At 40.8% G+C, this 16,707-nt stretch overlaps 1 protein-coding gene across 1 annotated transcript in view; it reads right to left on the bottom strand.

Moving 5' to 3' along the window:
• Nucleotides 1-16,457, bottom strand: part of GLDC (glycine decarboxylase) — a 52,151-nt gene extending 35,694 nt beyond the window's left edge. Inside the window, exons 1-3 of the mRNA XM_056325138.1 lie at nt 16,204-16,457; nt 16,002-16,080; nt 6,814-6,949 (exon numbers count right to left, since the gene is read on the bottom strand). Coding sequence (XP_056181113.1) covers nt 6,814-6,949; nt 16,002-16,080; nt 16,204-16,416 — 428 coding nt within the window. The 5' untranslated portion in view covers nt 16,417-16,457. The remainder of the gene's footprint in view (nt 1-6,813; nt 6,950-16,001; nt 16,081-16,203) is intronic.
• Between the last annotated feature and the right edge of the window lie 250 nt (nt 16,458-16,707).

Below are 16,707 nucleotides of genomic sequence, written 5' to 3'. Positions count from 1 at the left end.
CCTGGGATGAAAGGCAAGAATAAAGATCAGATTGTCTTCTTATGGCTGGAAATTTGGGTACTGGATTCCACAGTGGTTCAGGACAGACTTTATGCCAGTTTGAATCCAGAGTAGTGGCCAAGAAACAAGTGATAAGTGGGAATCTTTGTGGCCTCTTTTTTCTAGTAGTGGAAGAAAACAACAGTTTGTTTCCTGAACGGGTGGTAGAAAGCCCAAGACTTTTGAAAAATGCTTATGGGTGAAGGTATAGCCTTTATAAAGAGAGACTGAAGTATGTGAAAGCTCCAGTCATCTAAAGTCAATAGAAGGCAAGCTACAAAGATTTTTAAAGAACAAGCTGCAGTATACAGGAAGATGGGAGGAGCAATAAAATAGTAATGCAAGACAGAAGGTAGGAAAAAAGTCGTGAAGAAGAGAACGGAAGAGCTAGAAAGAAGTATATACTCAATAAGTGAACTCAAAGTGTAATATATGATGCTAATGTATTTACCGTCTATTTAAATGATGTATCTGCTCAAATATTTCACATATACTATTCAGTGACAGAAAGCAATAGATATATATCAAATCAGATAAATATTGATAATTTCACCAAACACCGAGGTTTTTTAACTGCTTCTTAGCCAAGTCTAACACTAAACTATTTATGAACATATACCTGACTGCATAGTTCATAAGTGAGACCATGTCCTGGGCTGTATGCAACATTGCTCATCTCAGGAGTAATTTTTCTCCATGGCTACTAAACCCAGTTTTCAGTTTGTCAAGTAAACCTTCTGTCTGGGAGTATAAAGATTTGTATCCTGAATGGTCCCCCTGCCCACTCAGTTCTCACCAATAAAAAGAGTCATTCCCAACTCCTTTGCATGAACAGTAAGTTTTCTTGCTTAATAAAAGAAACTCTTCTGTACTTGAAGTTAACAATCTTATTTCTCATTTTATTTCAGCTAAAGGTCTTTTTTTGCATTATAACTTGAAGGAGGAACAAAAAGTAGACCAGTAAGAATTAAAGCATTAAGATTAATTGAAATACATTAGAGAAATATTACTCAGTGCAAGAGAAGAAAAATAAAATGAAGAATCATTGGTTAGAGCTTGCCAGAATAGTAAGTTAACAGAACTGAGACTGTAATTAAAGTTGAGTATACTGGCTTTATTGTTCATTTCAACAAAAACATTGTTTCATTAAACCACTGCTAATTAGGGACTAACACAAAACAAGAAAGGTAGAAAAAAAAAATCAGTAGTAGAGAAGTAATACTCCACATTCAACTTTGCTGCCAATTTTGCCAAAGGACATTAAAGATTTAGCTGTTCATGTGGTCTTCTCTATTTTGTTCTCAAAGACAAAGCATCTTTCTTGAGATGTGAGTAATGCTCACAACTCCCTACTTGATGGGAACCCCTTTTCCTAAGATTTTATCTTCTATAATTAGAGATAGACTTTGCAATGAATGCTTCAAAGCAGACAACTCAAATCAGCTACCCAGAAACCTATTAAAAAAGTATTTCTACTCAGTTTACACTCAAATTATTTTTTAAATGAAGTTTTAATATTGAGTAAAATAAATAAATAAATTATGCTTAAACTTCCACTAAGTAGCTGCTAATTTGATAGTTGCCTTGAATAACCTTAATGCTACTCCACATAGCTGGGATAGTATGCTATACTGCAGAACAGAATTAATGACGCTTTGTGATTCTGTGTTGCTATTGAGTGGTAAAAGCAGTTGAAGCAAAATCAACCAATTTTGGAAAAGATGAAAAAAATTCAACCAAAAAATCTTTAATTCCATTATCACCACAAATTAAAGTTTACAGTTTAACAGATGTACATGTGAAGACACCTTTTATAACATAAAAATGTTTAATTAAACACTTTTTTTGGGGGGGGGTGGAGGTTGTTTGGCACTGTCTAAGCATTTAATCTTTTAATATAATAATTCTACTTCTGCACAATTTCTTCAAATAAAATAGCTGGCTTTAATCTGCTTTAAACTCTGAGCTCTGCTGAATCTATACTACACGTTATGTGACTTTTTAAAGTCATTCAGCAGTAAACTCTTTAAAAGTAAAAGTAATTTTAAAAGAAAACTTCTACATAAATCAAATTTCTAAAAAGCACTCTAAACCATCTCTCATTCAAAACCCCCCTCCTCTGCTTAGGTTTGTCCAAATGGCTATTCTGCACATAATTAAAGTCCAGTACCACTGACTAAAATGAATAGGAAGAACTACCATCGTGGCAAGGAACACAACTACAAATTGCCTCTTGTTCAATCAAACTGGAGGAAAATATGATCTCCAGTCAGCATATGTTCTGACCAAAAGTACTTCTGCAGTACTTCTACTCCCAAGCTAATTCAGCCAGACAGTCATGATACGAAAGAAACCCCTTCCATGAGAAGTTTGTGGCATGTTTCTTGAGCCAGTGCCTGACCTTCGGGAGTTTGGTTGTAAGTGGCATAACTCTTTGCTTCAGTTCAGTGCTTCACCTTTTGCCCCTCTCTACTCTCAAAAATACTTGTATGTATACTGACTTCAAGATGCCGATGAAGGTTTTAAGAGAAAATCTGGCATCAAAGGAAGAAGTATGTAGGAAGCATGCTTTCAGCCAACAGCTAGGCCACTCATCAGAAGACCTGGCTGATGAAAGAGCAGAAACTTTTGTGCTTGGAAGTTGGGTTTGTTCTAGGTTTAGGAACAAACAGACTACATATTAACTGCAAGATTAACAGTTATATCTTCTTCATACTAAAGTTAGCTCTTGCTTGCACAGAACGATTCAGAAAACTCCATTATCAAGCAATATTCAATGAGCTAGTTCTTGGTTACTCTTTGTAGGTATAGTCAATAAGGTCTAATTCCTAAGCCTAATTTATCTCTTAATATACAGTAAGTTCTAGCAAAACAATTCTCCATACATTTTCCTTAGTGATTTTTTCTGTACTTTGACTGAATGTCTGGGAAGTTAATGTACTCATAATCAATGTAATACTTTCACCTTGTTACAAATTATGTTCTTGCAGTTTTAAACATCTGCAAGACTAATCTCATGCAATGGCAGAGCTAGAATTGATTTGGATTTCCAGTTATACAGAGTATCCTTTCTGAGATCTGACAATTAGTAAGATGAAAAGAACTTGAAGTAAGGACACACCACTAGCAGAATTTAAAGCAACATGCATGACCCACAGAAAAAAGATAATTCATACATCTGACAGCAGTTATTCATTTACGTTCATGGCAGGGCACAGCATTAATTTGGTATGCTACTAGGGAAAGAGCTTAGCACAATGGGTGTAAAAAAATTTAATGAGTATCTTAATGTAGGGTACAGCAGTATAAGGACTATACATCCACACCGGCGGTCAGAATGACAACTGTTCTGCGGGCATTTTAGAGTTGAGGTGTTCTAAGGATAAAGTAAGATACATATTAGCATGGCATTTGTTCGGAAAAAACAGGCTACTATTTTTGCTAATATCAACTGGTAAGTGATGGAAAATACTTCTAAGACTTCCACCTCATGTTAGTCACAGGTAGCTAGGATCAAGCAAGTCAGTAACCAGGATCAAAAGGAAATAAAGTATCAAATATAAGGGATACTTTTCTTCTACCTTCTGCTACTAAGTCAAATACCTCACATAGGGGACTGGAATTTTAACTGCGACACTTCAGGTCCACAACAGAAATTTCTCTGCTTTTTCTCTAACTTTCAGTGAAAGTGTTCTTTGGATAAAAAGTTATCTGAAAAACATCTACCCCAAGTGTTTTGAAATAACTTCTTCCATGAATACAGAAGTAGTTAAAATGGGATTCACGCTTAAAAGAAAAGGACACCTATGCTTTTCTAAAGCTACCAGTACAAGAAATTCCTGAATGCTGACTTCCCAGGCATTTATAAGTGTGGTTTTGATCAGACAGTTTTATCTCATAGCAATTAAGTTATTAAGCTTTCATTGTGAAGAGAAATATTATAGACCATTGTCCAAATGCCTCGAAAATTTCTGAAACTCCAACAGTGTTGAGTATTTTCTTAACAGAATCTGAGATTTGGAAAGACTTCAGTGGCAATCTTCTAAGGAATGCAGTGTAGGTCAGTAGTCTCATTTTCAGCCAAGAATATATTTTGTTCTAAAGAGCTCCCTACTGAAATATATCCCTTTGTTTCCTGCCTCCTCCTAGCAAGTCCCTTGCTCTAATGAATGCCAAGCAATGAGAAACTACAGGTCATGTAAGAGACGCAGAATTGGTTAGAAGCAGTAAGCCTGTGCTTAGAGCATTTCCCTTGGTGCTGCAATGTGTTAGCATGGAAAGTGTTACACACTCAGTAGATGCAAGGAGATGTAAGGAGAGGTTTGATGTCTTAAACAGCTTCCATGAAGTCTGTAAAATTGCTTTTCCACACAAACACACACATATACACTCTCTCTCCAACAAACACTCTAGCCATCACTTTAGCCATCCAGAAGCGTAGCTTTTAGACATTTGGTTTGACCTTACTGGACACTCCAAGAACAGATTTCTGGATAGACTCTCCCAGCTGTTTCATCAACAGCACAGTTTTTTAGGATTTAAAATATGTAGTTCATTTTGATCCACTTACTTTTTAACTTTTTATTTTTGCCTCTAGTGACTGATCATTTGCTTTGCAGCACTGTACTGGCATATTAAGACTGTGTATGTTGCAAATGAGTGGGGATAAGGCCAAATAAACCTTTGTATACACGTACTGCATAGATGCCTTGAGTCCAAACAGTGCAAATTTTCCATCAGTTCAAAAGTTTGAGATGCAAATAGAGCAGACAAGCCTGAAAATACATAGTTTGGTGGTCCACAGATACACAGACCCATTTATGGCAACCCAAAGTACAAAAAATATAGCACAGAATCATAGAACCATTTAGGCTGGAAAAGGCCTTTGAGATCATCAAGTGCAACCATTAACGCAGGACTGCCAAGTACACCACTAAACCATGTCCCTAAGCACCGCACCTACAGGTTTTTAAAACATCTCCAGGAATGGTGATTTCCTTACTTCCCTGGGCAGCCTGTTCCAATGCTTGACCACCCTTTCAATGAAGAAATTTCTCCTAATATCCAATATAAACCTCCCCTGGTGCAACTTGAGGCTGTTTCCTCTTGTCCTCTCCCTTGTTACCTGGGAGAAGAGACCTACCACTACCTGCCTACAGCTTCCACTCAGGTAGTTGTAGACAGCAACGAGGTCGCCCCTGAGTCTCCTCCAGACTAAACAACCCCAGTTTCCTCAGCCCCTCTTCAGAAGACTTGTGCTCCAGACCCTTCCCCAGCCCCGCTGCCCTTCCCTGGACACGCTGCAGCCCCTCTACGTCCCTCCTGCAGTGAGGGGCCCAAACCTGAACACAGGGTTCGAGGTGCAGCCTCACCAGTGCCCAGTGCAGGGGGACAGTCCCTTCCCTTGCCCTGCTGGCCACACTGCTCCTGACACAAGCCAGGGTGCTGCTGGCCTCCTTGGCCACCTGGGCACACTGCTGGCTCATGCCCAGCCGGCTGCCGACCAGCACCCCCAGGCCCTTTCCCACCAGGCACTTTCCAGCCATGGACCAATATGACTTTAGTTGCGGGGGGAGGTGTGTTTTCTTTATTTATATATATATAAATCTATAACCTTTAAATACTGCTTTTATTAAAATAAAAATTAGTTACTAATAAAGATGACAGTTATTATTTTAATACAGTACAAAAAGGAAAAGATGTCACCGACTAGAGAGCAGAGAACTTCTAAACCAAATGAGACAATGCAGGGTATCAGTGGCATTTAGTCCATTGGAAAGTGAGACTCTGCATTAAATGTAGTTTTTCTGTTGCATCATTTCTAAGTTACAGTTCTTTAAGAGAAATGTCAATGCTAAATGAGTATTTATAATTAAATCTGAGTGCCTTTGTCAGGAAAAGCCCACCAAAGACAAAACCCGACTATTACTTAATGCTGTTCTTAAGTTATAAATCAATGCATTATTTGTCTTTTTACATTTAAGTGGAAAGAAAAAACAAAACAGAGCGATAACATTCAGATTCATGTCTGTCAAGACAGACCATTCTTTTGCTTGTCCCAAACAACTGAAACGCCAGCTGGGTGATGAGAACAAAGTACAGTATTTTCAGCCTCTTCAAACATGAATTATCAGGTATTGCTGCCTAACTGTTTTCAGGCACCAGTGAATAATTTGTTCAGACAAGAGCCTACTTTATGGATATACTTTTAAACTCTTGAAGGTCTCTGGTTTAAAAAAGAAGCTCAAGAAAGGAATACCAAGAGAAAATCCTTTTGCATTTTCTTCTTCCTTCCTTGTAAGGCTTCTTACTTCCTTGTAAGAAAACCATAATCAGAGTATTGTATACTATTCAACCACTTCTACCCAAAATTTCACACACCAGCGGAGGAGGGAGCAGGTTTAAATTTAGGCAGAAGTTAGGAAAGAACTGCTTTAGTTTAGGAGTCAAGTATGTATGCTTCCTGAAAGCAAGCAAACATTCTTGTTTTATTTAATAATAAATACAAACTGTGAGTAGAAGTCAATCAATGAAATATTTTACAGAAAAGACATCTTCCAAAGTCAAAAATATTCTTTTTCCTCTCTAGCTTCCGCATGAAAAACACAGTTGCTCCACAGTAGGATACACATCAGTATCCAATATATGAAAGCCTATATGAAAGTTCTAGTCAAAAAAAATAGGTTTGCAGCGTATTTGTCTACACTGATCTGTAAGCAAACTTCAAACATATAGTTATACATATGCATCTAAAAAGAAAATGTGGTACATTACCATCCTGCATTCTCCAACAAATTCCGTGCAATGGGCTGAGGCACTGAGCAGTTGTAATAACCCATGCCTATATAAGACCTCCATATCTTGTTCTTGCTTGCAATATTGTATAGAGTTTCAAGGATTTCATTTTCACCTAATTGAAAAGAAATTATGTCAGAAAATTACAGCTGCATATAATGCCAACAGTTTTTAACCGAAATGCTTTGTACCTGTATAAAAAAAATGCAACATTGGTGGTGCAAGTATAAACAGTACCAGAATAAAGCACAAACCAAGAAGAGTAAAGATAAAATAATAAGCTGGTGAAATATTCTGGGAAAGTTTAAATTCTGCCAAAATTCTAGAAAATGCAAGAACTGAATAACAGTGTTTCAACCAATGTGGAACGAGAGCATGAGAAACAGTTGTAGGCAAACAGCTTATGGCACTCCTTTTGTGCTAATGCACTGTACATTCTGGGTCTCTTGCACGTGCATTAAAAAATACCTCAGAAGGCACCTCTTATTAGCTAAGCCTTGCAGAATCAGCACTGGATGAAGCCACAGCCATTCATAACTATGATTTAGTGTTTCTAACAGAGCCATATGTGCACACCAAGCACCCAGGAGTAATTTCTCCATTTTTATTTTCTTGCCTTTTCCCTACGTAGCTGATAAAATGGAAGTTCTTTTAATTCAATTTCAGTACGCTTCACCAGTTAATTAAAAAAAATAAGTGTGAATACAGTATTTCTAGCTTATGAAATTCCATTTAAGATTAACTTTCAAGTGAGTCTGCCAATCTAGTCTAGGAAGACTACAACAGAATGCTTTTGAAGTGGTCAGATGGAAAGCATTTGCCCTCCTTCCCTCCCTCCCTCCCTCCCTCCCCCAACTATAGTTTGGTCTTTGGTCTTGTTTCTACACACTTCTCTGTGCAAAAATCACGATCAGTCAACTTGCTCCTACTGGTCAATGAATAATGCCACCCAACGTCTGCAAAGGTTAAGATTTACATAATATTTAGTACCTGAGGATGCAGAAGGACAGTCAGGAGGCTGTCTTAAAATCACACAGAGAGATAGGTCTGCCCAGCCTAGAAGACCTGGATGGAATTGGACACCAACTCTCCTTGGTGAGGGGAGCAGATCTTTTTTGATTTTTTTCCCTCCAGTCTGATTTCAGAAACTGCACAACTGGGGCAGTTGCATCAAGTTCCGTTTATTCTTCATTGCAACTTGAAAAGCAGACTGGAATATAAGGCTACAAATCCCGAAAGCACAATAGCTTAGGCCCTGGATGTCTCAAAACCTATTACCACTCTGTGAATTTCACTCTGTACTCCAGCAAGAGAGATCAAGTCAAAACAGTTAATGCTCTGGAATTTGGTGGCAAATAATTTGCTAGGTTTCAAATTAATTTTTCCTGCAGCCATAAACAGGGATATTGTAACTTTAGCTCTGGTTTCAGAACTCACCTCTCCTCTTCCTGTTACTCAAAGTGCTACTATTGCATTCCATGTAGAAATATTAATTTTTTAAAAAATCTGGTTTTCAATTAATTTCCTCCACAGTCACATTGTACCTTCCGCAAAGTTATTTTTTTACTGACGTTCAGTTCTCACTTCAAAGTTCATTTCTGCTCTGCCTTTTACTCAGTGCTACTATTAGATCTCATGTATAAAGACTAATTTCTTTTTCTTCAGTAAACTGCATTTTTTTCCTGGAGACTCAAGAGTCGTGTTTGTTATACTTGAAATCTGCAATGCCCATGGCAGAGTATACTGAGCAGCTCCACTCCCAAATACTCCTTCCACAGTTTATTCCAGACAGGTGTACTCATTTTATGTGAGAGTTCTAACACTGTAGAGATCTTCCTCCACCACTTGCAAAACAAAAGTTTGATGACAGACAGTTAGGGTGCCATTTGAGAGGGAGGGCTGTATTCTTGCAGAATTCAACCACCAATGATTTTTTGAAAACTGTAATGAATTTGCTTAAATCCAAATGCAGTTGAAGGCTACCATTCAGCTTCCGAACTAGCCCTCTGTCACACACAAAACTGCATTGACTGTGATTTCTGTAGTAAACACATACCACAAATACTGCACTATGTGCTAAATAGCATCTCCTTTGTTTGCCTAACTAGAGGTTTCTTCTAGACAGTCATTTCTCAGCCAATATAGCTAACAATTAGCACATGAAGACACTGAATTTGTGCTAGAGGCTCTGAAATAAACCAGTTTCCAGACTGATCCAAGGCACAAAGCAAAAAGCCTAGTGAGACTGTTAAGCAGTTTAGGGAGCAATTAAGCTTAAGAGTTGAACCACATCCCACCTAGAAGAGCTACACTGATAGATCCCAACACTGAATACCTTTCTAATTACTAAATTATTATGAGCTACCTGTGAAGACAGTTACAGTACTAGTTTTAATCAGGGTGGTGAGGTGCTGGAGAGCACACCCCCTCCACTCCTGTTTTACCCTTCCCTGCTCCTTTTGTCACTACGACGGCAACCACAGCAGTTCATCTCGAATATATATCATCTCCCACATTTGGTATGCCTCTCTGAAAAGAACTGGGATGAACACTCCTTCCCGTATGCCTTGAAGCAGTTCCTCACAGCATGTCTTTAGGAAGACAGCTGATAAGGAGCTGCACTCCTGAGTAACGGAAGCCAATAGCCCCCGGTTTGTCTGTACAGCCTGGCTTACCTAAGATCAAACACAAATCCATGTAGATTTACGACGAAGTAATTTTCACCAGTTCCGTGTTTGCTGTACACTGGTAGGGTTCTGAATTCAAACAAAACTGACGTAGACAAGGGTGAGGGAAATTAACAGATATGTTGGGGTCCAAAGACTGGAGAGCAAGGTAAACCATTCCTAACAGCATCCTGAGCACCAACAAGAGGGGTTGTGAGAGCCAGGCTCTCCACAGCAGTGCCTGGCAGGAGGGCAAGAGGAAGCAGCACAAGCTGAAACATGAGAGGCTCAGGCTGGAGACAGGGAGAAGCCTTTTCCCCCATGAGGACAGCCCAGCAGCAGGGCTGGGGCTCCATCCTTGGTGGTTTCGTGTTCCAACTGGGTGAGGCTCCCAGCAGCCAGGTCTGAGCCCATGGCTGAGCCTGCTCTGGGCAGGGGCTGGAGATCTCCACAGTCTCAACACGCTCCTGTGTCTCTGTCAGTAGCTGTATTTCCCAAACCATCAAGCCTACCTTTTAGAAGTATACTCCCATAATGTTATTTGTGAAAGGGGTCTAACACTTTATTGGTCATTCTGTAAATAACTAATGCTAGTATAAAGGCAGAAGAATGCTAACGACAAGTGTGATCTTATGTATGCTTAAAAATTCATTTTCCAATTCAAAATGCAATTGCTAAGTTTCCAGTTTGGTCAACAAGAGTGTCACCAAACCTAGAAAATTACAGAGACATTTTGTGCTGTATAAAGGATATACCGTGGAGCATATGTAGTGGAAACAGTATATTCTTGTAAATATTTATTTATTTAAAGCTAAAACATACAACAACTAGGATTCTGGCAAATGTCAATACATATAGTTGAAAAAACAGAGCCTGCAAGATGTTGAGTTACTGATTCTTGTTTTTGAAATTCTCCCCAACAACAGGTCAAATAAAGCTATATCCAAAATGGAGAAATAAAACAGAAAAAAATGACTATGTTTAAGAAATCTTTGGAAACTGCCCATCACATTCAGCTGTTTGTTTCCATTTTTCTAAGACTGCATGGTCTTAGAAATGCCTGTATCTGCTCTTCATTTTATTGGGTGTATACTATAAATTCTTTAAGAACCTTGTTCAGCAAAAAATAAAATTGCCAGCTAAGTCACTGCAGTTGATCTTTATTCTCCTCATCAACTAATGAGATAATATGATAAAGACAGTACACAGCATAAAGTTCACTGATCTTGCAGTACTGTTATCTTAGACCTGTGGAGAAAATTCACTGAGGATCCCAGCAGTAGTTCTGTAAGAACACTTCATGACTGCTACACCCGCAGGTAGAAAAGACAAAATAAATCACAAAAAAAAGTAAGAGGGAGTAAAATGTCAGATTATAAAATGGCAATACTGTTACTTCTGCTACCGTTTCTGTAGTTAGGACAGTAGATTTGCCTTGAACTTGTGAGATACCTGCAAAATAATATGGCACCCAAAAAAGAGAGAGAGACAGACATTAAGACAGAAGGAACAGTTATACAGCTTAAAAGTTAGAGTTATACAACTTAAAACTTACACCACAAAAGGGATGAGACCATTTGATACAGTTTTGTTCACATTATGTCAGGTTCTAAAAGAAAATAATCTAGCTTCTGAAACCAAGGAAGCAAGATCTTCAGCTGATGTAAGAAAAAGCGGATTAATTTATTTCTCTTGCTTTAGCAATTAATTTTATCTCTGTTTGGAAAAAAATAATCACACTACATTGAAGCAAAACAGTTTCAAAGCACTGTCAGACATGTAATAACACTGCAGGAGACAGCCCAAGAAAACTGCCTGTTCAGGTACTTAGCGCAATCGGCAACTTCCCAAGAGATGGGTGGAAGGCCAACACCATCTGTTGCTCCTCCTTTCACTCAGGCCACCTGCACTCATCCAGCTTGCCTGGGCAACAGAGGCAACCAAAGGATGCCACAAGGAGCAGAAAATGTGCATGGGCTGAGAGCCAGCAACATGCCTGCCTTTCTCTGCCCTAGCCCCAAGGCCTGCTGCCTTTGGAAAGAGGAGCAGCAGCCCTAAAGTGCTGTGAAGAGCCAAATGTGTGGAGCAAAGCACCAGTGATAGTAATGCAGATTGCTGCACTGCTTGTGGCAGTGCTCTGGAGGACCAGTTACCTCTACTATAGCCATCTAAACGATACAGTGTGAACTCCAGCAGCAGGGAATCTGAAATGACATCAGCCCTAAAAATCTGACTAACATTAGGAGGTGATTATAAACTCATCCAGAATTAATTTTTAAGCAGCATTTTAAATACAATATCATAGTTAAAGTAGATTTAACTGCATGAGCAGTTACATTTGAAGGCACAAATAGTCTGTCTTACAATATGACTGCTTCTGAGCAGTATCACTTTTTAAAATGTTTAGACTAGAGATCCGATTAGTTTTTTGCACGGATTTTACAAACTAATATTCATAAATTCTAAACTTTGAGAAAGTAACTGGGAATATTTTTGGGGAAAAAAATTATGGATGAATTTTTAGGTTCATTTTTTAAATAAAATTCTGAGCAAAAAAGAAATACATAAAACATGTACAAAGCCTATCCATTAAATAAAGATAGACATACAATAGCAGCATTGCAGGGATAACTATTACTGATACAGACAGTAGATTTGCAGGGACAAATGAAAGATTACTCTTATATAAGATGATCTGATTTTTTACTTCAAATGGGTCAATCAATGACATACGTACGTGCTAAAGCACCTTCAATACCTGGAGAAAAGCTGATTGTTCAAGTGGGAAAAAAGCTCTGTAATACCAGCTGATCACAATTAGGTATCAAACAGATATCTAGCCTTGTTGTAAATGTTGCCAGAACGCAAGTTACATGCCAAAAAAAAAAAAAAAAAACGTTTTCCCTTAACTACGCAAGCAGAAAAAGCTGGCTAAAAAAGCCCCCCTTCCAGAACCAGCTGAGGTACCAGACTGCAACCTTCTGTTTACTGGAGACCAGGCATTTTGCTGTTTCACCCTTATTAGCTTTCAGTGGCATACTCAGGTGGTTTTATGACACTGTCAGTGGGCTCATGGCAGCAGTCACTTTTTGAACGGCTTTTTTCTTGGTCAGAAAAGGGACACATACTTCTGTCATATTACATACCCAAGGAAGCCACTCATTTCAGAAACCTCTTAGCACAAACTACATTCCTTGTCTCCTCCATCACCGACTATGTCTGTACAAGACAAGACCAACCAATACAGGAGCACTAATAAATATTTGGAAAGCATTTCTACCATAGATGCACTTGTGCCAGCAAAGCTTAGTGTTTACCAGAATGGATTTTTCATTCATACATAAGCAAAACAAATGCCCAGTTAAGGCTGGAGGCTTTCTTTCTCAAGATATCCTGTCTTTCATGGAAGTCATGAACCTTAATCCTTCCACTGAAGAGTAGGGCTGTGCTAAAATGTCTAGGAAAAGCAACATGTATACAAAAAGATTGTGCTTCTACTATATATCTGGGGGTTTATTTTTGAGCTCTTTAATATAAGCTGTGTCTGCAGGAGGATTTTTTTTTTTTTACTTCTATTGCATACACACAGCTGATAGATTTTCTTTTAGACAACTTGTTACATTACCACGGGAAGGGTCTGTAATGCAGAGCAATCTTTCCTACTGCCATACCTAATCAGAATTTGAGACATTCATACCTGTCAAATGTCCATGCCTGAGATGAGACGCGAAGCTAGAGAAGTTAAAAAAAAAAAAACAAAAAAAAAACACAGCCACAAATACAACTGCAGAGAGCTATGATACTCACCTAGATGTATTGTTTATGGTGTGTGGATGGCTTTCTTGGAAAAAAAACTATCTAATTTCTATCTAAAAAAAATTATCTAATTCTAGCTGTAAGCATTGATTACAATGAGACTTCATTGAGATTTCAATGAGACTCCAGTGCAAGCTCAACTGCATTTCCTGATACAAAGGAGTATCTCAAGTACAGCTGATTTGTTCAGCTGCACTCCAGCCTGTGGAGTCACTATGACTATGTTTTGTAATTTAAGTTATACAAGAAAGTTGGAGTGTGTATTTAAACCACTAGGAACTGTTGCATTAGAAATGTTATAAATGCTAAAGCTGAACAACATGTTTTGAATTGCCTTGCCCTGCTCTCTCATTGTATGTATGAGTTTGGGGGGTAGTGGGAGCAAAACTGTCTTCATACAAATAAAAAGAACATGTTTAGAACAGAATACAGTTCTCATGACACTTTCCCAGTTTTGCTATTTCCCTTTAATACAAGGGGTATGATAGAGAAATAATATACCATACTCACATAAGAAACTCCACACTGGTGATTGGAAAGACAGTGTTCTTTCTAATTGTACATTAAGAAGGAAGCAAGTTTTACTCAGACTACAGTGTCCTAGGTACAAGATGTTCAATATGAAGTTGCACAGCTTTAAGCCAAGGCTTTTAACTTTCCTTTTATAAGCTGTAGAGTTTTCTGCTACCAATGCAGTGGAAAACTACAAAAATCTACACATTAAATTACAGAAGACAGTTTGTTCATCACACTGGCTGCAGAAGAAAAAGCAGTAGTGTGCAGCTGAGTTTCCTGTACCTCATGCAAGCATCTCTTTTGAAAACTCACTGCTGCATGCTGTGCAATGTGAGACTGCATCACAGTCACATTCTTTCAAAGTTTACTCTAAGAGAACAAGAACAGCATAGCAAGTGGAGCAAAATGCCAGTGAACTAAATACACTCTTAGCTAGTGAGGTCCTGCTGCACAGTGAGAACTTGTATACAACAGAACATAAACTAATGCATAACAATGTAGGCAACATCCCCTTTAAAACTGTTACGCAAACCAGCACAAGAACACATAAAACTGCACCAAGATTTTTACTTATGTTGACATCACTGGTTTAGTTTTCAATAATGTACAATTATTTTAATGCCCAGCTGTACTGTATCACTTTTATGTGTGTTTTATAATGTAAAACTTCATAAGGGTGTAATACACTAAATAAAAAAAAAAGAAGTTTTGAAGAAGTAGTTATTAGTGACATTCTACATTTAACCCCTTCTACAGATCTAAAAATATAATAATCTAAAGTTATTTTATTTGCAGGTAAGTGAAAAATCACTCACCAGTCAGGGAGTACCTTGATCAAAATACATTAATTACAGGAAAATATGCCAAGCAATACTTTCAGCAGTTACACAGACAGGAGAAGGCAATCAAATTCCACTTCTCTACCCCCCTCCTCTTCCCCGTTCTAATACAATAGGAAGTTAAAAATAAATAATAAAATACCACTGCACTAATAAAACAGTTTAAAGTAGAAACTTTCAGTCAATATGGTATCTCTCCGTATTGCATCTTTTCAGGCTCTAGTTTTGCCAGCTGTTCATTGTGGCGCTGCCTCTCACGTGTGATGTCATCTTGGAGTAACCAGATTGAACTGGCCAGGAACCTCACCGGAGCTGCAGGCCTGAAGTTTACACTTAAATTACAGCGCATAGATGAGCAATAAAAAAAAACCCAGTGAGAAGGATCACATATTCTACAAATCAGGCAACGCATCTTGACACAAATGTTAAGTTAATGCTGGTGTAACTGCCTCCACCAACTGAACGGCCCACCGAGCTTTGTTACTTTCGGTGGAAGCGCTGACCTAGGTGCATTTTTAGGCGTTTCTTTCACTCTCGGGATTTCCAGCATGGTGCTCATGGACATCTTATCAAAATCGCAGTTAGGCAGACAGAAATTCTGTGCTGTGAGTGCTAACTTTTAAAAATTTTAATATCTAAAACCTCAAGCTTTCTACAGCAATTTGCGGAACTATCGTGGTGCCACAATTACTAGCTCAGAGGTTTTGTATTCCTGCAGTATACCCACCTCCCGCAATCAGTTAAATTCTAAATGTGTAACCATTATACTGGAGGCACAGGTTTTGCAAATTAGAATATGCAGGTTATTATTGAGGGGAGGGAGAGAAGACATCCTGCAGAAACTAAGAGCCAACAAAAGACAGCGTTCTGTCTGAACTACAGCTCACACTCCGGAGGACGATTTTTAGCCAAACTTTTCCCTCCCTATCAGACCCTTGGGATAAAGTGAAGGCACTGTTACCACGGTGCTGGGGCAGCCCCCGTCTGCCGGACACGTTTTCCTACCGACTTCCATCACGAGAGCAAGAAACACAGCCGCCGGGACGAACTCCCTACCGAGTGAAGGTGCAAGTGCCGGTGCCGCTACGCTTATTCATTCACCCCGCACTTCACTTCGGCGGGGCGCGCTACCGGCTCCGCGTTTCAGCAGGGAAACTCCGCGGGGGGGGCTGGGGGGGAGGGGGGCGGGGCGCACCCCAAGGCCCCCACCGCGGGCGCCGGCGGCCGGAAGGAGCCACGGGAAGGGCAGGCGGGGCTGGACCGGAGGGAGCAGCGCGGAGCTGGGGGAGGCGGGGTGTCCGGGAGCAGCCCGGGCCATGCGGTCACTTACAGACGTGGTCATCCATCCTCAGCGGCCTCCGCAGACGGATGCTGGCCGGGATGGTTTTATCCATCAGCTCCTCGACGCTCTGCAAAGAGGCGACGGCACGGCACTGTTAGCTCCCCGCGGGCCGCCACAGCCCGCGCCGGGACGGGGACCGGCCGCACCGCCCCCTCCGTCCCGCACGGCGCGGCGCGCCGCGGGCACCCACCTGCACCCCGACGGCTCGCAGCATCTCCTGCTTCTCCCGCGGCCGCGGCCCGATGTGCCGCCGGGAGAAGTCATCGTGGCGCGGCAGGAGCTGCTCGATGCACCGCGCCGCCTCGCCGCCGCCCCAGCGCCGCTGACCCCCCGCCGCCGCCCGCAGGTGCCGCCGCGTCCCGCAGGCCGCCAGCCGCCCCCACCAGCGCCCGCAGCTCTGCATGGCCCCGACGCCGCCGCCGCCGCCGGGCACCCACACTTTGTGTGCGGCGGGCGGTCCGGCGCGGCCCCGCCGGCGGCGCCAATGGGGCCCGGGGGCGGCGCCGCGCTCGCCCCGCCCCGCCGCCACCTGCCCGCCCGCCCCCCGGCCGTCCCGCCCGGCCCTGACCCCGCGCCGCCGAGCATCCCTGCGGCGGGGCGCGGGGCGGGGCTGGCCGAGCGGAGTCGTCCTAGGAAACGGGATTTTCCCCCGCAGAAGCCTGGCTCGGATGGAATAAAAGGTTTCTGTGTTTCT

Source organism: Falco biarmicus, chromosome Z (genome assembly GCF_023638135.1).
Source record: "Falco biarmicus isolate bFalBia1 chromosome Z, bFalBia1.pri, whole genome shotgun sequence".
Classification (NCBI taxonomy): domain Eukaryota; kingdom Metazoa; phylum Chordata; class Aves; order Falconiformes; family Falconidae; genus Falco; species Falco biarmicus.
This window is presented reverse-complemented; position numbering and strand designations above follow the sequence as displayed.